General features: G+C 48.9%; 1 protein-coding gene across 3 annotated transcripts in view; it reads left to right on the top strand.

Annotated features, from left to right (window-relative positions):
- The window catches only part of Heg1 (heart development protein with EGF like domains 1), an 83,515-nt gene that overhangs the window by 7,446 nt on the left and 52,663 nt on the right, over positions 1 to 23,406 (top strand). The window contains exons 2-3 of one of the 3 annotated variants that reach the window (XM_057763638.1): positions 14,314 to 14,601; positions 16,665 to 16,964. The exons of 1 other annotated variant lie outside the window; for it this stretch is intronic. In XM_057763638.1, the coding sequence (XP_057619621.1) occupies positions 14,314 to 14,601; positions 16,665 to 16,964 (588 nt within the window). The remainder of the gene's footprint in view (positions 1 to 14,313; positions 14,602 to 16,664; positions 16,965 to 23,406) is intronic. One more of the 3 variants, XM_057763639.1, reaches the window with a different exon arrangement.

Below are 23,406 nucleotides of genomic sequence, written 5' to 3'. Positions count from 1 at the left end.
AAGACGGAGGCTGAAGAATGCCACTCTGTTGGTAGTGGGGCTTGGGTAGAGGACAAGGTGCAGAAGCCTGTGTGCAGAATGGCGAGCATGGGTGACATCACACGTGGCATCCCTGTGGCCAAAGTGGTCAGGGAAATGGAGAAAGAAAATCAGAGACATCCATATCCCTTGATTTTCCCCTCCAAACCTGCCATCCAGCCCCAGTTCTTCCCATCAGGGGCAGAGTGCAGCATCCACACACTTAGCCCGGAAGCCTGAATGTCACCCTCCGCTTGTCTCCGTCCCTCACCTTCTACATCCCTTGGCGGAGAACAATTCGGTTTGGTTTTGTTCCCAGAAGGCACCAGGAGTCTGCCCTCCACCTCTTCTGTTCATCCCATCCGTTCTGTCCCACTAATTGATGCTCAGGAAAGCCACCGTAATCTTAAGATGTGATTCAGGTCACTCTGTTCTTACCTTAAAACCTCTAAGAGCTCTGCGGGGCCGACCCTACCACCTCTGTGGACTCCAATCCCACTTGCTACTCAAAGCAGGCAGTGTTTTCGTTTGGCTTTGTTGTTTTTGAGGCAGGGTTCCACCCTGTAGCCCAACTGGCCCCCAACTTGAGATCCCAATCCTTTAGCCTCCCAAGTACTGGGATCGCAGATGAGCACCACCACAGCCAGTAGTCAGTGTGTGTATAGATGCTGAATTTCCTCCTGTCTTGGAGGCTTGACGCAAGGTGCCCCCTGCCTATAACAGAAAGAGCTTTCCTAGCAGAAGGGACGGCCATTGCAAATGCCATAATGCAGGGCTAAGCTCATCTGCCTTAGGATCGGAAGAAAGGCACCTTGGCTGGCTATGGGGATTAGACCCTTGAAGGGCCAGGAAAACTGGAAGGTCACATTTCCTTCTGAGTGCCCTAGAGAGACTGTAGCAGGGGCTGTACCACATGCTGTAGGGCTGTGGCTACCAAATCCCATGGGGAGCTCAGAGACCATCTGCTAAGTTTACAGAAGCTGCTAAAAACAGACACATTCTCTCTGCCTTATGTTTTAGCTCTGGGGTACTTGAACTTCATAGCATTGTTACCCACTTACTGTGTACAGTTTTTGAAGAAAGCATGTAGGTGAGACAGCATGGCAGTTGGGCGAGACCCCGTGTTTCTCCCTCCTGGGGCTGTTGGCCTTGCGGGGCAAAGCATGAAAAGGGGCTCTGATCTTAACTCAGAAACGCCCTCTCTACATGAGGAAGGAGCAGGGCTTCCGAAGGTGGAGGGGTGGCTGTGGTAAGCGTACATGTTTCTCCTCCATGTTTCTGGTAAGTTGGGAGGTAAAGGCCAAGGAGTAGATGGATAGAGACTCTGCTCTCCAGGGTATCCAGTCACCTCCTTCCTTAGAGGCATATAGGTTTCAGGCAGGTGCAGAAAGCATCCAGGGGAAAAATGCTGGGCTGTCACCCAGAGGGGTGACCCTTGAGCAAGGGGTGACTAGTTAAGCAATGTTAAAAGCCACTGTTTTCTCTCCCTGAGAGGTGATAGAATAGCTTCTGATGGGGAATGGGTTTAATTCTTAGAGCCTCTGGGGCCACCGTGATATTTATTGTGGCCATGGGGTAAGACTTTGGGGGGGATTGTGTCTTGCCAGTGTGTGGCTAGAGTCCTTCTGTTTTTACTGACACATGCCAAAGTTGGGGTTCAAGCCCCGTCACGGCCATTTACCAGCTATGGGACTTTGGTAGGTGTTTAGCCTCTTGGTGCCCTTGTTTTCTCATCGGGTAAGTGGACAGTTAAAGAAAGAGTCCTCCCCAGGGAGTATGGGGCCGGCCACCCTGTAAAGCCCACAGCTGGCAGCCAGGAAACACTCTAAATATTGCCAGTGCATCTGCTGCTGAAACTAGGGCCTGTTTGCACCGGGCACCTATTTATTTTCTGTTGTGGGGATCTAAACTAAACTGGAGAGAAAGGTGGTCTGTTTCACTTTACGGCTTATGATCCGTCACTGAGGGAAGTCAGGGCAGGAACTGGGGCAGGAACTGACTCAGAGGCTGTGGAGGGTCGCTGCTCACTGGCTTGCTCCCCTGGGCTTGCTCAGCCTGCTTTCTTATAGAACCCAGGACCACCTGCCCATGGGTGGTACTGCCCACAGGTAACCTGGACACTCCCACCAGTCTGATGGAGGCTGTTCTTTGGAAATTTCCTTTTCCAAGATGTGTTTAGGTTTATGTCAGGCTGGATTGAAAACTAAACAAAACACAAACAGTGCCATTACTGTGTTCATAACACCCTGCCGCGCACACACTTGTCCTCTGGGTGTCTTATTGGACAGAGTACCGGTTCTAAGAGCAAGGGTTACCTGGCCTTCCTCCATGCCGGAATCCTGCTGTCTTACCCACCCTTAGCTTTAAACCGAGCGGCATGAGCCAGATTGAAAGAAGAGCTCAACGTGGCCACCCTGACCTGTGACCATCTGATGATCCCATACAAAGTGCTCGTGATAGGACGCAGGTGACAAAAGGTGTGACCACAAAGTAAGAAGCATAGGTTTGCACACCTGTGCGCTGCGAGCGTCCTCCTCGGGCCAGAACCTCTGGGGGTCCTTTAAACGAAAGGTTTCTTTTTAAGTATGTGTGTATGCCTGTGTGAGCATGTGCACATAATAAACATAGCAGATTTTAGAAAGCAGTTTAAGCAAGAATAGCATCCTTGGAGGAAGTGTTGTCCTGGTGAGACATCTTTGAAGAGGTTCACACTTTCATAGGTGAGGGTGGTGGTTTATTAGGAATTACTTCTAGTATAGTCTTGCCTTGTGGTCACAGAGTGCCGCTGTCTGGTAGAGTTATGGCCACGAGAATCCAGGAGTGGCTCAGGAGGTCTGGCGTGGGTTGGAGGACTTTTGGTATTAGCCCCTTCTACTTGTAGCTGTGTGGCAGGGCTGCTTCCTAGTGTCTAAGAGTTATGTTAAAGATGGGGCTATTAATGTCTCTCCTGCTTCTTAACGATTGTGACGGTGAAGGCACCGTAACGTAGTGAATGATTTCAGTCATCATGCAAAGACCCCGGGCGTGGCCTTTGCTCTGGATCTGCCTCCACATCTGTAACACAGAGATAACAGAACCAGTCCTGTTGAGTTCATGGTTGTAGGTGTGGAATAAAGCCACACAGATGTGCCTGGTCAGCACATACACATATGTTTATTCCTCACGCTGTACAATGGATCTTTGGTCTAGTCTGAGGCGGGTCTTCATGAGAGAGGATGGGGAGAAAGTGCGAGGGGAAAAGAAGCAAGGCATGGCCTTCGCGGCCAGCGGCAGAGACTTTTGTAAACTGTCTCTCTGTCCTTTCACTTCACGTGTCTCTGGTTGGCTTGCTGTGACCAGTCCTCCCATCCCTTCTCTCCCTCCCAGACAGATACTCCCTCAACCTTCAATCTCCAGCTCACCCCAGGGGCTCTTTAGACAGAACCTCCTGTGAGCTAGACTCTCAAAAGAGACATAGGAATGTGACCAGAAAGTAAGCATGTGGTCAAGTAAGACAAAAATTGTCTCACCAAGCAAACCTGGAATCCTAAGGGAGTGTTTCCTTCCTGGACACAGCTGGTGTTGTCTCTTGAGGGACCCGAGGGCAGGGAGAGCTGGTTAGTTCCTGAACTGGTTCTAAGGCACAACCAGGTTTTGCTAGAAGGCTGAAGGAAAGAGACATACTAGGCAGAGAGGTCTCTGTAGACAGAGGTAAGATGCGAGGCCAACTGGGCTTCACCTGCCTCCTCTGAGTGGATGATTCTTAGAGGTGTCTGCTCCTCTCAGCGGCTCCGTCCTGTTCCTTCAGCGCTCTGCAGATGAGGTCACATGTTTAAGCCCGCAGGTAGCAGTTACAAGGTGACACCCTTTCTCCCCCGCTCACCTTTTGCTCTTGATGGCCCTTCATCTCCCGTCCACACTACACCTCCGTCATTTCTACTCTTCTCTTGTCTGCCAGTAGTCACCACCAACCCTTCCCTCTCCTTGCTGACATCCTCCCTTCCTCCCAAGTCCCAGCTGAACCCTGAGGCTCCTCTCGGTTGTGGGCTACATAGGGCAGCAAGAGGTAGTGGTCTCCTTTGTGCTTATAAAACCTGTCTGGTGTCCTCAGTGAGTCACCCTAGAAGCCCACCTGGGGGAAGCCTATTTGAAGGAAGTGAACACCTTTTAAAGAAACTTCCTAGTAAGCTGTGCATGGTGGTGCATGCATTTAATCCCAACACTTGGCAGATAGGTCTCTGTGAGTTCAAGGCCAGCCTGGTCTACATAGTGAAGTTCCAGGAAGAGCCAGAAAGACCATGTCTCAAGAAAAAAAAAAGCTTGGCACTCTTTAATTGGTCTCACACCCAGGGAGAACCAGTGACCCTGGTCCCCTCCTCCTGAGCTCTGGGCCCACCAGAGACCGCCATATACATTTTCCAACAGGCGTAAACAAATTATAGTTCTATGATTCCCTTGAGGCCAGGGCCACTTCACAGAAGTCTAGGAATAAATTATCTGCAGGACTTATAAAAATCGCCCGCAGGGCTGTGGAAATGTTTGAAGCTGGAGTCACAGGTCCGACTCACACCCGCAGGCCCAGGCGGTTTCTTCCTGCTCTTTCTCAGCCTCCTCTCCCCCTCTTCCTCCTCGGAACCAGGATGTTTTTCCTTGCCTCTGTATTGTTTCGCTAACCTGGCAGGTCTCCTTTGGTGGAGCCCTGCCACGGCTTCCTCTCTGGGTGTGAGCAAGCACTGAGAGCACACAGGAGCTGGAGCCTGCTCTTGCCCTGTGCCCTCCTCAGCGCTGGCCAGGCGTGGCACAGGCCTCCAGTGTCAGTTCCTTCCCGAGGTCCCCCTTGCCTGAGGAGCCTCCTCTGCAGCCTTTTTTCATTTGTTTTTCAAAGGATGAGAGAGGCAAAGAAAAGACTGGCTTCAAGATTAGGTATCCGCCCCCCCCTCCACACACACACAAAAGCAAGGTAGACTACCCATTGCAGAAAGCTTTTGTGTGTACTTATTTAGCTGAGTTGGGATCTTCCGACCCTTGACCCTGAGACTTTACCTCAAGGGCAAAAAGAAAAAGAAAAGAAAAAAAAATACCTGTCTGTGAGTTTCTTTTAAAGCAGAGATCCTGATCAGGGTTTTTTAGCCTTTCCTCTTGCCTGGGTAGGCTACTCCCCCCCCCCCATAGTGGTCCTCAAGGCCCCCTCCTGACCAGCTCTGGTTCTGGGAGGCTGACCTCAGTCTTGGGACTCCCTTGTCCTGGCTGAGCTCAGACCTTCAGACCTGCCTCTTCCGGAGAGGAAGGGCCACTATGAACTGCTGACAGAGACTGCCTCTCACGGGCAGGGGTGGTATGCCTTGTCAATTTGACACTTCAGTCACTGGAGCCCATCCCAAGGGACTCGTGTGTTTCTTTTTGATTGTCATCCTCAGACCTCACATCCAAAGGCTTTGCAATGTGAACGGTTTTTCTAAGGGCTACTCCTTTTAGAATAAGAACAAGGAAGGAAGCGAATGTCCCCGAGAGTCCTGGACTGTCCACATTGACGGCTGAGTCTTTTGTTCACACAAACTCATTTGGCTCCTAAACGTCCTCCACCCAAAATCATTACATCCGCAGCCACAGTTCAAAACACAGCCTGGAGTAGCCAAGCAGGGTAGGCGGCCGCCTTTCTGGGGAGATACTACCCGCCCCCCGCCACCCCCCCCGCCCACCTGACCTCCTCCCCCCAGGTTCCTGCCAGCCTGTAGAATATCCCACCCCAGACCATCCGGTATGAAATACCCCTTGTTTGGAGGGTTCCTGGGAGGGGGGAGGCTGTGAGGCCCCTCTGAGGAGCTCCCCCCCCCCCCAGTGCAGCTCTGAGTAGAAGGAAGGCTTTCCAGCCCAATAAACTCCCAGGGCACAGGTTCTGCTGCTCTGGGCAGCTTCTCACACCCCAGAGGGACTGAGATGTTTTATTTACACAGCTCAGCCCTTGAGGCAACGTCTCTGTTTGAGTCATCCTTGCAGCCCTCATCGTCTTGCCTATGGCTGGTGCTCAGTAAAAATATATGTTCTGGTTTTTAATGTGGCTAAATATACCTCCCAGGAAAGTTACCATTTTAGCCGTTTCTAAGTGCCGTTCAACAATCACAATGTTGCAGCAGCCACCATCCGTTCCCAGAAACTTTTCACCTCAAACAGAAACTCTTAAGTAGTAATCCCTGACCTCCTGTCCCTAGCCACCTCTGCCCCACTTTCCATCTCCATGAAGCTTTTATTCCAAGTACTCCACGAGGGGACGCACGTGGTACTTGTCCTTTTGTGTCTGGCTTGTTCCACTTGGGTTTTTAGGGTTGGTTTCTGCACACACCCTGTCTTGTTAACCCCGTCACCCCCCAGTTGTTTTCACCATCTGTCTGCTGTGAGTACAGCTGCAGGGGTTCTCTGTTATCATTCCTGTAAGCTACATACACAGAAGAGGGATCGCTGGATCATATGTGAACTCTGTGTTTATGTTTTTGGGGGACTGCCATACTGTTTCCATGCTGGCCGACCCAGTTTGCATTCGTGCTGGCAGCGCATACGAACTCCAGGTTTGCTACATCCTTACTGGCCCCTTCCTTCCTTCCTTCCTTCCTTCCTTCCTTCCTTCCTTCCTTCCTTCCTTCCTTCCTTCCTTCTTTCCTTCCTTCCTTTTTTCCCCTTTTTAAATAGTAGCCATCCTATGAGTGTAAAAGCAGGTATTTTGAATCCATACATTCTGCTCCCTAGCTAGGCAATGGATTTAGAACTGTAATCCTCCCTCCTGAGCCTCCGTCCTGCCATCTGAGGCCAAGACTTACTATGATCCCTAAAGGACCTGGTCACCTTTGGGGCGGAATGGGGGAGGAGTAGATGGCAACCCAACCGACGTTGGCCGGAAGGAACGGTACAAAGCAATGGTGTCGAGAGTGACCTGGCCACACACTGTAGCTGACCGGGCTTCTCTTCTGGACCTCACTGGTTTCATCTGCGATTGATTGACATAAAGACCTAGGCTTTAGCCTTTGCTCTGCTACCGTTTTCTGAGTTAACCTGGCTGGTAACTTTAATACTGTGCCTCAGTTTCCTGTTCCATCAAAGAGGGAAGAATTAATCTCATGCCTGCCTACTTAGACTGTTGGAATTTAAAAGGACAATTTAGGGCCCTTAAATTCTCCTATAAAAAAGTGCTTTGTGGGTAGGGAACTGTGTGGGATTCCTAATTGGTTCTCAGGATAGAAGCAGAATTTCAGTCCTGTGGGCAGTATTTATGAGCTGTGTTCTACTCCCCTTCAGTCTGTGGCAGTCCACACACTAAAGGAATCAAAGGAGGGGAGAAATCAAGCTCCCACTCCCAGGACTTTTCTCTCCTCACCATGTGAGCAGTCGAATTTTAGGGAAACTATTAAAATGACAAAGAAACTCAGAGGCATGAGACCCCATTGCTAGAATCTGTATAATTAGAGACAAGGTGTCAAACCCACAGCTCATAGGGAGCTTTTCAAGTTCAGGATCCGGGGAAAGCTCCAAGGGGAGGTGGGGATGGGGAGTTCTCGGGGTAGGGATGAGGGTGGTACCTCTGCAGACCCTCCTCATGAGCCTTAACCCTAGCAATGAGACCATCACCGGTAGATACCTGAATGGACTTTCTGCGGGACTGGTGCCGGGGTCTTCTGTGGCCCCTTCAGCATACACCTTCCTCTTCATAGGCCCTGCTTTTGATTTCATCCTGACTTCCCTGGCTGTCTGTGTCCCTGTCACCGGCTCTGCCCCTCCTGGCAGTCTGAAATCCTTTAAATTGGACCCTGATCCTCGATTGAGACTTCTTATCCTGTCTGCTGCCCTTCTTCCTCATCAGCATCCTACTCATTAATCAGATGTTTGCAGCTGGAAGTCACAGCATCACCCCAACTTCGTGTCTGAGAGGCGGACGTTTTTTGTTCCCCTGAAACTCAGTCTCCGTGCCCACTCCACTGTCTTTACTGCCGTTCCTTCCAGCATCCACAGGCTTCATCTCTGCTGGAAGCTGATTTAAACATCCTCCTGCTCAGACTTCCAGAGAATAGCTGCAGCTGTTGCCACACTGAGTCTGCTTTCAAAGCCCATGCCGCAGGCACCATCTCCCTCCTCTTCGGGAGAAACAAGGTCGGCCACATTGTTAAAGCCTGGTTTGAAGGCCAGGGGGATTTTGTTTTGTTTGTTTTTATTTTTTCCTTCAACTCTACCAGCCAAGGCCCTGAAACCTCATGGAATCAGCTGGCGTGTGACGTGAGAGCTAGGTTCAGATCCTGTCTGCCGCTAAAGGACCAATTGCTTCATCATTTTGCTTCCTACTTTCCCCATGTGCCAAATAATGACACCTACCTGCCAGGACGGTACCAATCCTCACATGAGGCAAGGCGAGTGAAAACATCTAACACGTGGCTGTGTTGGACCGAAGCTAGAGAGATGGGGAAATAAAGGGCTTATTCTTCCACTCTGCCCCCAAACATGAGCTGGTACCAGACTCCACGTGACATTTGGCCTTCTGTAGGACCGGATGGTGAGGGTAGGGGTGAGATCTCTAGGAGGAAATGGCACAGGCCCATCTTGCTTAGGAACAAGGCTAGCTGAACACCACACACACACACACACACACACACTCACGCACACACGGTGGGGGGTGGGGATATGGCTCGGAGGAGTCTGCTGCTGAAACAGCTGCTAATTAGGAAATCCGATTCCAGGCTGTGCCAGCTTCCCTCATGAATGCCGGTACCTAAGCAGATGTTTTAGAACATGAAGATGCTAGAGAAGTGGAAGCTGTCAACATGAGAGGGAAAACATCCAAGCAAAGCCATGTAACTCTCTTGTTAGTCTCTATTCATGGTCCAGGGGGACGTGCTGGCATGACGCAGGTGGCTGAGCCCGGAAGGATGGCTGAGTCCAGACTCAGCTTGGGCGGTTGGTGTGACCATAGTCATGGGCTTGAATGGGGTTTGGGTGACTGTCTCTGACACAAAGAAAGCCAGGCTGGCAAGGCAAATGGGCTGGCTTTGGCTGAGCTTCCTGGAGGATCCCTCTGATCCTAAAGTGGGAAAAAGCTAGAGCCCAGGGCACAAAGAAACACTAACTGGCTTCTTACCAATTTAGGCAGCGCTGATACCTACTAAAGGTGGAGACTAACCACAGCCAGCAGGTCTCGGGCCACCCAGTGCAGCAGTATAGACCCAGAGTGTTTCTTGTCTCTGGATGCTCTAGAGAGATGCTCACTGGCCTCGTCTCTTTGCCTGGGCCACGAGTCATGTCCACAGGTGGCACCAACTGAGGTTGGGCATCTGGGGACTTGAGCAGCCTAAACTCAAGTAATCCCATGAGGCTTTCGGCCATAGAGTCACAAGCCACTCACATGCTTACACCTTATAAATGCCACTGGGGTCCCAACTCACGTCACTACTTCTGAGTTTCAGGAACCAACTTAGTGTTTAAGGGCTACAGACCCACCTGCTGAGGGGGCATTTGGGGGTTCAGTGAAAGTCATTACAAAATGACTTCTGCAGGTTTCCAGCCTTTGGGTCTTTAGATCAAGACACCAGATGCATTAGTCGCTTTTCTGTTGCTCTGATAAAATACCATGACTAAGACAACGTAGAGAAAAAGCGTTTATTTTGGTTTGCGTTCAGAAGGTTGGTGTTCTTAGTGGTGGGGTCAAGCATGCAGGCAGCAGGCAGCAGGCATAGCGGCAGGGACAGGACGCGGAGAGCTCACAAAACAGAGAACAAACAACTGGCAAGAGGATTTTAGCTTTGAACACCCACCCCCAGTAATGCACTTCCTCCAGCAAGGCTGTGCTCCAAAACCTCCCCAAACGTCACCACCAACTGGCAACCAAATATTAAAATAGTTCCAGGCCGGGCAAGGCTGCCGATACGCCGTGTCCTAATCGTCCCTCATTAGCTTTTATTTCTATTGAGCCTACATATAGTTTAAAGAGTAAATGGATTTTACAAAGCTGTAGTGGAACTGTCTGACCACTTTCAACTCTTCCTGTGGATCCCATATATCATTTTGTCCATACCGATTTGTTTTATTTTGGTTTTGAGTGATGCCCACTAATTTCTCTCTGTGGAAATTTTATGTCCTTCTAAGTCTACCGTGCTGGACGCGACACAGCCTAATTCTACTCAGGGTTAGCTTTAGGTACAGTCAGTGTAGTTACCCTTCTGCACCAATGACGCTAACCATGCCCTGCATGCGCTTGTCAGCCAGGATTGCTTCTACTTTTATAACCTCCCTAATTTAAAAAAATGACATTCTTTTAAAAAATAAAGTCACTGTTTCTTGAGATGCACACCCTTCTTCACCTTGCACTTCGGCTCTCCTTGTGTCTAGTGTTGAGGACTGCTTTCTTGTTTGAAATCAAACCTCTGCAATTTATTTTAGTGGAGGTGTTAGGTCTCAAGCCTGGTGCAAACAGCTGAGATGCCTATTACCTCATCGAAGCTGAAGCTGACCACTAGGTTCTCCCAGCATCTCTCAGTCCATACCTGTTACAGGCTAAAACTGGCATGCCCTGCCCCCTACCCAGAACTCTGCAGCCCAGGGACTGCGCTGCCCTCCCCTATATAATCCAGCCATTCTGATTACCCAGGTTTTGATCCTTTTACCTCTTGGCCGGTCTCTTGGCCCAGGCTGCCCCTCTTGGTGACCAGCTCCTCTCTTGCCCTCCTAACCCCTCTCCTCCCATGGCTCAGCTCAGTCGGGCCATATTCACGCCACATCTCTCAGCTGTCTCTGCCTCTACCTGTATCCTTCCTCATAGCCTTAAGAAAAACCTCAACCCCTTAGGAGCAGTCATGTCCTCCTTTTTATTTATTTTTTCATCATTTAACTCACTTTTGAGTGACAATCATCTTACACGATTCAGGGTACTTCTGAAAGATTACTTTGCTGTGTACGCAGTCCCAACTGTTTTCTCTCAGCACACTGCAAAAGTTGATCCGTCTTTTCTTTGGCTTCCATGGCTGTAGTGGCTGGTGTACTTCTTCTTATAGATAATCTGCTGTTTTGTTTTTGTTTTTTTTCTGGTTGAGTTTAAGTTAAAAACTTATGAGGTTTTTGCAGGTTTACTATGGTATCAATATATATCAGCTTTACACGCGCGCACACACACACACACACACACACACATCTTCCAGGAGTTTGTTAGAATTCTTAGCTTAAAGATTTATACTTTCTGGAAAACTTTCAGCCATTATCTTTGTGAATATTGACCTTTGGGAAGGTGTTCCCTTCTCTTCTCCTAGAACTCTAATTAGGGACTGGAGACCTGAGTTTGGTCCCCAGCATCTATGATAGGTGGCTTACCTGTAACTCCAGCTCCAGGGAATCCTGTGTATTCTTCTGACTTCCAGAGACACCCACGCACCCGCCCACACCCACAAAAATAAAAAATGAATGTGAGAATGAAAATCCAGTTAGATATGTGTTTAGCTTCTTTTTAATTTATATATATATATGGTTTTCAAGACAGTGTTTCTGTGTGTAGCCCTGGCTGTCCTGGAACTCGCTCCATGGACCAGGCTGGTCTGAAATTCACAGCCTCCACCTCGTGAGTGCTGGGGTTAAAGGGGTGCGCCACTTTGACTTTTTTCTAATTTGCCAAACTTTTGTTTATAATTTCTGTTTTTTATCTGATTCTTAGCATTCTCTTATCTTTTTTTTTCTTTTACTTACCTCAATGTCTGTGCAGGGGTTTGTACGAGTGAGTTCAGGCGTCCATTTATACACACATCTTCGATGATTCTAGCATTTGAAATCTTATCTGATTTTCTGACTTTTGTTTGTGAATGATTTGTTTTCTGGTACATTTGTGATTTTTGTTTGTTTTACTGAAACATCTTATTAGAGGGTTTCTTTTTATTAGCAAGCGACAGAAATTGTTGGCATAGAGAGTGTTTGCATGGTCTTGCCAGAGTGTTTGCACGGTCAGGGTCGCTCCTCAGCTCCCATTATCCACTGCTGTGTGGAGGTGCGTGGATAACCTGTTTAAACCATCTTTTTAAAAATACAGTCTTAAGGCCACTCTTGAGTACACCCTCAACTTGAGGTTTGGATCATGTAGGGAATGAAATCTGTGCTGTACACCCACAGAAGACTTGGCTTTGTGCTTATAGACTTATGATTGTGATTGCGTTTATCTTTCCTCCTCAACCAAGATCAAAGGGCCAGGTTTCCTTGTTGTCCCTCTCTGGGTTAGTTTCTATGTCTTTTGTCCAGGGTCTAGTCCTTCTGATTCTAATGTTGCACAGTGGTTTCCCTTTAGCCTCCTGGAGAGTGTACACCACCTTCCTCCTGCAGCCCCGTGGCCATCGAAGGGTAAGGTTAGAGATGTCAAAGAAGTGTCAGCTTCCATCTTTGCTCGCCTTTCTCTGGTCCTACTCTGGTTCTTTCCTTATTCACCAGCTCTGAAGTGCATTTAGAATAGTTTTTTTTATAGCTGTTTTATTCAGCATTTTTAGCTGTTGATCGTGGCAGGGTTACTGGGGACGCTGCAGGGGATGAGGACGCTGCAGGGGACTATTGTCAGCCTGGTGGTTTATTTATAGCGTGCATTTTTCCATCTGTACATTTTTCTCTAGTCTGCTCGCAGGGAGATAGCACGGTTCGGTGTGAGCAGTGCTCTGTCTGCCTGTGGCCACTCTTTCCCTACACTGGAATTCCTGCAGCTGTTTGGGGTCTGGGATTTCCACTCCTATCGTCTCAAGAAGGGGCTGTCACTGGGCCTCTGCCTTTTTAAAGGCTCTAATGGGGCTAAATTTATTATCTTTTTTCTTTTTCCTGATTTCCTTTTGTTATTGTGCCCAGTTAATCAAGAGGGCAGAGAAAGCATCCTTATGCCCCTGGGCCTCTAGAGCTTTTCCGGGGAAGCCAACTGCCTCTGAAGCAGAGCAAGAAGAATGAGGCCAGCATTCCCTGTGGGTCGCCGCCATTCATAACCTTTGGGACTTTGTGGCTGCCTCTGGCAACACCCTCCCACAGCCAACTTGGAGCTTATTGTGGGCCTCACCTGTCAGGCTGGGCTCCCAGAGGAGGGCCCTACTGACTTCCCTCCCCACCAGGAAGCCTCTGTTAATCATCACCTCCAGAAAGGAGAATCAGGGCATGGACACAGCAATTCTCAGGGAGCTGGAAGAGGAAATGACTCCCTCAGAAAGTTCTCGGAATCTCTGCTAGGGCAGTTTGTGTGCTCACCACCCAACCCGCCTCAAATACCTGAGCCGTTGGCCACTGCAGTGTAGCTGCAGCCACGCCCCTCGCTGTTGAACATGGCCACTCCGGGGGCTGGAGAGATGGCTTGCTGTTATTAGCATTGGCCGCTTTTCCAAGGGGCCTGGGTTTGAGTCCCAGCACCTACGTGGTGGTTCACAACCATTTGTAACTCCAGTCCCAGGGGATTCAATGCCTTCTTCTGGCCTCCACGGGCACCGATGTGAAAGTGATTCACGGACATACGTGCAGGCAAAACACCCACACACACAAAGAGGGGGCGGTAAAAGTGTAATCACTATGTTGAAACTTATATCAAGTTCATATTGAAATGGTATTTTGAATATGTTGAATAAAATAAAGTACTTCACACACACACACACACACATATATTTTAAAGTGGCTACCAAGTTAATTTTACGGATTGTGGGTTTCTCTCACTTAATCCTGTGGGCAATACTAATCTAAAAGATAACTTGTTCTTTTTGCTTGCTTGCTATATTTAGATATAAGTGATAGTTCTGCCTGCCTGCAGTTTCTGCTTATCAGATGGTTTGACATTTTTGCCTTGACTTATAAAGATAGCGATGACTTCATTCACTCCCCACTGAGAATTTTCCATGGTTCCACAGGCCCCAATCCTGAAAACAAAGAGAACTAGCCTCAAATCAGGAAAATAGAAATGGAGGGTTATAAAGATTTAATTTTTCAATTAGTATGTGTACACATGTGTGTGCATGTGCAATCATGTGTGTATGCGTGCAATGTGTGTGTACATGTGCAATGCAAGTGTGTGCAGGCACCCTCAGAGGCTAGAAGAGAGCATCTGAGTCCCTGAAGCTACAGAGCTAGAAGTTGTGAACCCCTGGACGTGGGTGCTGGGCGGGATTCCAGTACTCTCTCCAAGAGCAGCAAGTGCTCTTAACTGCAGAGCCGTCACTCCAGCCCCACTAAATGGAGTTTTTAAGAAGTTATGAAGTTGGCAATAACCTGCAAGGGTCCATTTGGGAAAGTTTCTTCATGTTTACTTTTCAAAAGCCATTGAGTTCTCACTGGTGCATTTGCTTGTTATTGCAGTCACTGCAAGGAGCCATTGGACAGAAAGTAACAACACTGAGCCCCACATAGGAAATACCCCCTTCTACCAGAGTCAAGACGACCATTCAGGTTCCAGAAAGGGAGTGACAGCTCAGACTGCCAGAATGAGCCACAGTTCTTCAGATGCCTCAGGAAACCCCTCTTTCCTGCCTGAGACAAACGCAGAGGGGAGGATCAAGCCTTCCAGCAGAGCAGTGGCTACCGTTCCGCATGCTGGACGCGCGCCTGAGATGACCACGGCCCTGGCCGCCCATGGCAGCTCCTTGTGTGAGTGTGTGTCATGATGTTCATCTTTCTATGTCCAATCCTAGAAAACAAATTTTCTGCCCCCTCCCCATCCCACCCCCACATCTAGAGCAACTGTGCCCATTTAGGGGATGGATCAGGCAAGTCCCCCTAAGAGCCATGCTTGGAAAGTCAGACTAGGGGAGGAGGTGCAGATTTGTTGAACACCTTGGTGGGTCTTTTAACATCTATGCTCCCCAGCAGTCTGAATCCACGCCACCTCCCTGCTCCCAGGATCCTGCCATGCAATCACACATCTCAGGGGTTGGGAAGGGTGGCTAGGTTTTGTTTGTGTTGATAAGAGTTTGACTGCTTCTTGCTGCTCCTGTTTGCACGGTTGGCAGCTTAGTACTTCCAGCGAAGGGCTTCAAAAAGAGGCCACGGTTCTGTGAGCACAGCTCAACCTAAGAAGGAAGACAAAGAAAAGTAGTGCTAATTAGGTATGCATCTACATAGCAACGAGCCGGCTCTCTCAATCCTTCCAGCAGCCCGGTGAGGCCGTGTTAGTCTCGCTTTAAGGTTTGGAAACTGAAGCTCAGAGACTAATTAGCCCAGTAGGTGAAAGAGCTGGTGGCGGATTTCCAAGTGAGGAGAGCCCAAGTCCGTGTGTTGAGTGAGTGAGCACCACAGCTCAGAGACGGGGTGCCCCGTGTGAGTAAAGACAGAAGGAAGGGGGCACCAGTGCCCCAGTCCTCCCTGGGAGAGTTAGAGAGCCATGGGCAGGATGGCTAGCTCTATGGAGGGTAGGGACAATGGTGGAATACTTTGCGAGACAGGAAGTTTCTACTTGGTGTGGTGGGAAGACTCACTGGAGGGTTTTGCACAACCGAGAGACAGGGTTAAGACAGTTTGAGAGAGGAGCCTCCTGGCAGCAAGCCTGTAAGATGTCTAATATGGGAGGAAAGGGGACCTGAAGTGAGCTGGACCTCCCCAGGCAGACGTGTAGGTAACAGGTGCTCACCTGGGGAAGGTGTTGAAGAATCGCTCAGTAAAGAGTCTTCACAAAGGGGGTTGGGGACCTTGCCAAACAGGTAAGAAGCCCTGGATTCAGTCTCCAGAACTGTGTAAACAACATGTGTAATCCCAGCATTCAGGAAGCAGAGGCAGGAGGATCAGAAGTTCAAGCTTGGGCCGGAGAGACAGCTCATCCACTAAAATCACTCCTCTAAGAGACCCAGCTTTAGTTTGCAGTGCCCACATTGGATGGCTCCCAACCAGTACTCGGGTTCCAGGGGACTCAGTGGCAACCATAGGCACACACACACACACACACACACACACGCCTAAAAATAAAAAGAAATTTTTTTTAAAAGTTGTTAAAAGTCATCCTTGAGTATGAGATCAGTCTGTGCTTCATACGACCCCACCTCAAAAATTAAAATTAGAAAAGATCCCAGCACTCAAGAGGCAGAGGCAGGTGGAGCTTGGTGAGTTCAAAGGCAGCCTGGTCTAAATGGTGAGTTCCAGGAGAGCCAAAGCAATATAGTGAGACTCTGTCTCCAAAAGCTAAAACAAGCAAAAGACGATTCATATCGACAGAAGGAAGGTTGAGAGTTGGTGAGGATCTGAAAGAGGCTGAAGCCATCCAGGGTGACTTCCTGGTTTCCTACCCTTGAGGGCACTCCGTTCTGTAAGGGGATTGTGTGAAGGTATCCTGTGTTCCGTGAAAGGAAGCTGCAGCGCTCAGGAGTCCTGCACGTGATACACGTGGTTTGCCTGGCTATCAAGTGTTGGGAATTCTGCATACACTGAATTCTGGGACATTCTGGGGTCCTTTGTGGAAGGTGAGGGATAAGTCTTCCTGATCCAACACCAGTCTCTAATTCTAGACCGTCTAAGGCTTGGTTAGCATCAGGGTGCTCCATTACTGGTAATTCCTCCCTCCGACGAGGAACATTGGTGAGGTCAAAAGCCTGGTGGTTTCTCTTGCAGTTCCTTTCTCCTAGAATGAATAATTCTTCATGCCTTTTAATTGAGTCCACTAGCGATAATAAGACAGTTGACAGCCACTAGTGGGGTCTTAATTGTTGTTGTCTGGCTTCCAGCCTCGGAGAGCCTTCCCCAGTCATCCAGCAGTTCCAGGTCAGAAGGAGGAATCACCGTTTCTCAGACAGAGAGTGGAATATCCCCAGACTTCCTGGAGATGGCAAGGGAACTCCCAGAAGAAGGGACTGTGCACACACAAGTGGCTGGCATTTGGGTTTCCAGCCAAGCTTCTCTTCCTGCTTTGGAACTCAGGGAGCCAACCATGTTCTCCCAGAAGAGAAATTCATCAGGCCAGGAGCACTCCGGGCTGCGATTCCCTCAGACCCAGAGTCAACCTCCTCCCTCAGGCCATCCCTCGTGTGAGTACTCCTGCCCCAGTTCACCCCCCCAATTTCAAAATAACCCCAAATCGATGTGTATACTTAACTGGCTAGTGCTAAGTGTCCGGCTAAGGAGAAGCAAAGGAAGATTTAAAAGCCATTTCTTCAATGCCAAGTGCTTTGGTTGGAAGTACAGTCTATGTCGTTTCTCTCGATATTGAGGTTCATGCTCAAAGTATGTTTTAACTGTATATGGAGGAAAATATCAGCCCGTCTGGTGGCTGCTGCGTTCCCCACCTCCCATCTCCCCCTTTTCTTTTCCTCCCCTCCTCTGTACACACATACAATAAAGATTAGGCGTGACTGCTGTGTGCGCCTACCGAGGAGGCCACACCTAGGGCGGCTAAAATGTGAGCCGGACACTGCCGTACCCTTTGATTAGTAGTTTGAGTTTTGTTTGTTTATTTTCGCAAACGCAGCTTCTTTGATGGCGGAGAAAATAGGTTTGTAATTTTTCCTGGCATTGTTTTGAGAGAAAGAGCCTACACAGCACGGGTGTTTGCCTGGCTTCAATGAGGTGCCGTGGCCGTGGCTGGAGAACCACCCCGTCCCATTCTGTGGCGTCACATCCTGCGCACCAGCCTCAGCTAGGCTGCTCTGCTCCGCATACATTTCTCCACTCTGCCAGGCCCCTGTGCCGCACGCTTGTCATCGTGGCTCCTCAGATGCCTGCCTGCCTAGATATCTAATCCTCTCGGGGACACTGCAATCTTCAGTAAAGAATTGGGGCCTAGTGTGTCCCCAGGTTCCCCCAGAAGGCACATCCTGCCAGGAGTCAAAAGATGCTGTAAACTGCCTTTCTGTAAGCTGCTCAGGTTGTTTTAACCCCGGGGCAAGACAGAGTAGCAGGATCTGCGTTTAAATCAGAGGTGGTTTTGTATTTTTTAAAATAGATATAGCATTTTATTTATTCTTTGAGAATTCCATGCATGCATTCAGTATGTTTTCGTCATGTTTGGCCCCCTCCCATAAGCACCGTCCAGTTCCATCCAGTTCCTCCCAGATCACCACCATCTCATCTCATACCTTCGTGTCCGTCCGTTCCCTCTCCCCTCTCTATGGCTCACTCCTTGCTGTCCATAAATGCATGGGTGTGCGGCCATTCACTGGAGCATTGTCAGCCTACCAGGGACCACATCTCTTAAAGAAAACTGACTCTCCTCCCCAAGCAACCCTCATGTATTAATAGTGCCCCAGCTTGGGGTGGGGATTGATGTGCCGTTCCGCCAACCATGAAGGCAGAGGTTTCTTAAAATATTTCTGCAAGACTGGGATTGGGTTTATGTCATCAATGCAACAACTGAGCCCCGAGGTCTTCTCCAGACACCCTTTTAAAGGGGCAGTCTTCTTGCCTAGGCTTGGCATACAGTTCTCTACTGTAGGGTGTGGACAGAATTCATGGTTCGTGTTTGCAGGAGATTGCTTTTTAAGATTATTTGTAAGTGGTCTGGAGAGAGGGCTCAGTGGTTTAGAGTCTTTTCTGCTCTTTCAGAGAACCCGAGTTTGCTTCCTAGCACCCACATCAGGTGGCCCTGAAGTTACAACTGTCAGTAACTCGAGGCCCCAGGGATCAGATGTCCTCTTCCGGGCATCCACGGGTATATTCACACAAATGCTTGCATATGCATGGACAAAAAAATAAATAAATCTTAAAAAAAAAAAGATTATTCATGAGCTGGAGAGATAGCTCAGCGGTTAAGAGCACTGGCTGTTCTTCCATTCCTAGCAACCATATGGTGGCTCACAACCATCCATAATGCGATCTGGTGCCCTCTTGTGGTCTGAAGGCATGCAGGCAGAACACTGTATTCATAATAACTAACTAAATAAATCTTTTTTAAAAAAGATTATCCATAAGCAATAGCTGCATTAGACAGAAGCTGTGCAGCCCGCGTTCTGTGGCTTGGCGATTCACAATCAGCTTTGCTAAAAGGAAAAGAAGCACTTCCGAGGAATCTCCACTGTGATTCTGGTCAGGGTCATTTACTATTAATAATATACCTTAAACCTAGTTCTGTGGTATATTTGAAATGAGCCCACCTTTCTAACTTTACTGGATTCGACTCTCTCTTCATCTGTATGTTCAATGCCAAAAGGCAACAGACCCTGTACTCCTGACTGTCCTAGAACTCACTGTGTAGACCAGGCTGGCCTCAAACTCACAGAGACCTACCTTCCTCTTTCTCCCAAGTGCTGCAATTAAAGGTATGCGCCACCAAGCATGCCTACCTCTGATCCTCATTCTTGGAGTAGCTGTCCTTCGAGGACAGTGGTTCTCAACCTTCCAAATGCTGAAACCCTTTCATTTAGTTTCTCATGTTGTGGTGGCCCCCAACCAAAAAAATTGCTGCCATTATAAATTATCACATAAAGATCTGTATTTTCCGATGGTCTTAGGTGACCCCTATGAAAGGGTTGTTCAACCTCCAAAAGGGGTCACAACCCACAAGTTGAGAATTACTGTTCTAGAAACTTCCATTTCTAATTTTTGGAGTTTCACTGTCTTTCATAGTCCTTGAGTCTTACTGAAGATTCCTCTTCCTTGGTGACCTGGGTGTCTGGCCACCCTCTAAAGTGACCGCTAGAGAGGACTTGGCGCAGAGGCCTGCTGCCTGAGGCCAAAGAGGAAACAAACTCCTTCTCTATTTGGTTTCTCTCTCTCTCTCTCTCTCTCTCTCTCTCTCTCTCTCTGTGTGTGTGTGTTCTCTCTCTCTCTCTCTGTGTGTGTGTGTGTGTTCTCTCTCTCTCTCTGTGTGTGTGTGTGTGTGTGTGTGTGTGTGTGTGTGTGTGTGTGTGTGTGTGCCTCCAGGCTTGCAAACTCTGTATACCTCTCCTTCTACTGAATGGAAGTCTTGAGGTTCTGCTGTCTGTTTCTGAGTCCATGATACAGGAGCAACAGGCGTATAGGCAAGAATGCCACCGGGGAGCCAGCAGGACCTGCCATGGAAGACTTGGAGTCAACCCTCCTGGCTGGCCAGCTCAGTGAATGAAGACAAGCAATGGTGATGTGTGTGTGTGTGTGGGGGGGTGGTTCTGGCCATGTGACCTATGGAAAAGTCCAATGCTCAGACCAGTCAGGTTAGTGATGCTCCTCACAGGGTGTGCACGCAGGTGACAAACTAAGGGCTTGGTAGGGATTAGATGATCTGAAAGGTGGCAGCATTGGGTGGTCCATTCATAGTCTGTCTACTGGGCCTCCTTTACTGCCCCCTAGCTACACAAGCATGTGGTGCTGGTTGGGTTTTGGTCAACTTGACACAAACTAGGGTTATCTGGGAAGAAGCAATTGCGAAAAAGCTTCCATCAGGCCAATCTGTCGGGCATTTTTTTTTTCTAGTGATTGATGTAGAAGGTTCCAGCCCACTGTGGGTGGTGCCACCTCCTGGGTTCTGTAAGAAAGCAGGCTGAGCTAGCTATGGGAGCAGCACTGCTCCGTGGCTCTATTTCAGTTCCAGGCTCAGTGACTTTTACCTAGAACTTTAAACTAAAATAAACTGTTTCTTTCCCAAGTTACTTTTGGTCAGTGTTTTATTATAGCAACAGAATACAAACTAGAACACACTGTTTAATACAGCCTGGATAGCCAGGAGTTACTCTGTTTCTGAACAGAAACTGTATCTTACAGCACCAAAGCCGACCCTGGAAGATGAGCCAGGGATTGCAAGAAAGCCCGAAGGCATTGCCCTCCACCCTCTCCTGCTGCTGTCTCTCTAGACTTTCCATGGTCTCTTTGATGATTACCCACTGCTGTTTGATCATGGCCTAGGGGTGGGGCTGTCAACAAAACAACACATGGCAGGGGTGAGGAGGGGAGGAAGGTTTTCGGAAGGCAGAAATGTGTATGTTGAATTGTGTGAGAGCGACCACAATTGAGTGCTAAATTTAGTATGAGCTTCCTGGAAATGGGGGCACTAGGGGAAGCTGGGTGGAGCAAGCAATTGTTGTCAGACAAAGTAAGCCTACAATTTAATCCATAGGCATGGATGTTTTGGGGGCAGTAATTCCAAGAGGAATATTTATGTAAGGAATGCTTTCCATTACTGGCTTATGAGAACCAGGCTAATGCTCTTTGAAGGTAACATTTTGTAGAGACTCAGTAAGCGCTGGGGTCTAATAATGGGGCTTGACTCACGGGAAGTCTCTCCTGTGGGCAGCCCAGCTGATGTGGTCCAGGTAAATTGCTTTGTGGTGGTTTCACTTTGTGAAGGGAGAGAACATTAAGACCTTGAAAGATTTTGGATTTAGTCTGTCTGGTTCTACCATCAGCTGCCTCAGCTGCACTTGTGGGAAGTTCTGGACAGCAGTCAAGGTTGAGCAATGTGATGGATGTCAGAGGCTCTGGGGTTTTGTCCCGTGAGTGGAGAGGGACACGCGCACACCAGGTGAACAGCCATTCTCTCCACGGTTACAAAACTAAGAACTTAGCTCAGGCCTTTTCCCAGTGGGTGGTATTCCAGCTTTTACATTTTAATTTAAAATTTTTTATGAGATTTGTTTGTTTGTTTGTTTACTGTGCAGGGGGTGCTGGGGCCAGAGCACCACCTGGAGGAGTCAGTTCTTCTCTCTCCACCACGTAGGGCACAGGGATTGAGCTCTTGTCAGGTTCCATGGCCTTGACTTACTGAACCATCTCACCAGCTGGCTTTTCCTGACCCTCTTCCTTTTCTCCTTTTGCCTTTCCTGGTTCAAACTCAGGTTTTCCCTTTTTGAATGGCTGCTTAGGGTGGCCATCCGAGAGTGACTGCTCATGCCAACTTGCTGATAAGAAGCATAATGCATTTCCTCGTAGCTAGCTTCTGGAGCAGGTGTCTAACGTAGGAGCTCAGGAGCGTGAGCAATGTGTATGAGCCGCTCAGACAAGTGTTTCCATTTTCATTCTATGTGCTGCTTTGCAGGAGTATTTACACAGCTGTATCGTGAGGACTAAGTGAGATGCGCATATCTTAGCGCCATGCCCGAGGACGCAATTGCTCACTTCAGGGTAGTGCCTTGCTTGGTTTAGTTGTTCTTTTAATTACTTATTTATGTTTTAATGTTCATTGGTGGTTTTGCCTGCATGTCTATGGGAGGGTGTCAGAGCCTGGAACTGGAGTTACAGACAGATGTGAGCTGCCTGCCATGTGAATACTGAGAACTGAACCCGGGTCCCCTTGAAGAATAGGCAGTGCTCTCAACCACTGAGCCATCTCCCCAGCCACCACTGGGTTGAGTTTAAGACTGGGTCTCGCTCTGTATTTGAGATGGGCCTGGAACTTGCTCTGTGGACCACGCAGGCGTCCAGCTCATGGTCTGTCTGCCTCGGCCTCCCAAGAGCACACCAGGTGCTGTCATGTGTAACCACAGAAGCTCATCACAGTGCTGAGATGGGAGGACAGTGTGCTGCACAGCCCTGCGGGGTCGTGGGACATGGAGCTGTTTTCCTTAGTAGCTCAGCAATTGTGATTGTATTTCTGTGGCCATTTATTTGTTCAGACTACCGAAACGGGCGGGCCTGGGCTTTTCAGACTGAATCCCGTGTAGCCATCACGGGGGGGGGGGGTTGTTTTTAAGGTTTTATTTGTAATTGCATGTGTGGAGGTATATGGATGCACATGAGTGAATGAGTGAAGGTGCCCTCCGAGGCCAGAAGAGGGCGTTGGACCTGCTGGTGTTAGAGTCATAGACAGTGTGAGCCACTCAGTGTGAGGGCTGCAAACCTAACTCGGGTCCTCTGAAGGTGCCCTCCGAGGCCAGAAGAGGGCGTTGGACCTGCTGGTGTTAGATCATAGACAGTGTGAGCCACTCAGTGTGAGGGCTGCAAACCTAACTCGGGTCCTCTGAAGGTGCCCTCCGAGGCCAGAAGAGGGCGTTGGACCTGCTGGTGTTAGATCATAGACAGTGTGAGCCACTCAGTGTGAGGGCTGCAAACCTAACTCGGGTCCTCTGAAGGTGCCCTCCGAGGCCAGAAGAGGGCGTTGGACCTGCTGGTGTTAGATCATAGACAGTGTGAGCCACTCAGTGTGAGGGCTGCAAACCTAACTCGGGTCCTCTCAAGTCACCATTGTCCCCAGCACTGTGTTTTGATGGGAATAGTGAACAAATGACATGATCTAGTTGATTAGAAGTAAAAATGCTTTGAAAGCAATTTGGAGACCGTTTATGGGACATATCCTTATCCATATCACCCTTTCTTATATAAAAGTGGCTTTTGTTTGTGTCCCAGCCGGGCTGGCTGCCTTGGCACACACATCTTTCTAGTCCCTTATCTCTGTGGAGCCTGCGCCCGCATCTGTTTTCATGGAGATTCAGTAAGCAGAGCAGCAGGCTGTACTCCCGGTGTCAGGGGAGTCTCTGGTTTTGCACGAGAATGAAAGGAACACTCTCTTTCCTATACTTTCTCTCTAACTATGTCTAAAATCTGTTTGGGCTTTTGGTCACAACT

Source organism: Chionomys nivalis, chromosome 3 (assembly GCF_950005125.1).
Source record: "Chionomys nivalis chromosome 3, mChiNiv1.1, whole genome shotgun sequence".
Lineage (NCBI taxonomy): Eukaryota > Metazoa > Chordata > Mammalia > Rodentia > Cricetidae > Chionomys > Chionomys nivalis.
Note: the sequence above shows the minus strand (reverse complement) of the source record. Positions and strands in the feature narration are given on the sequence as shown.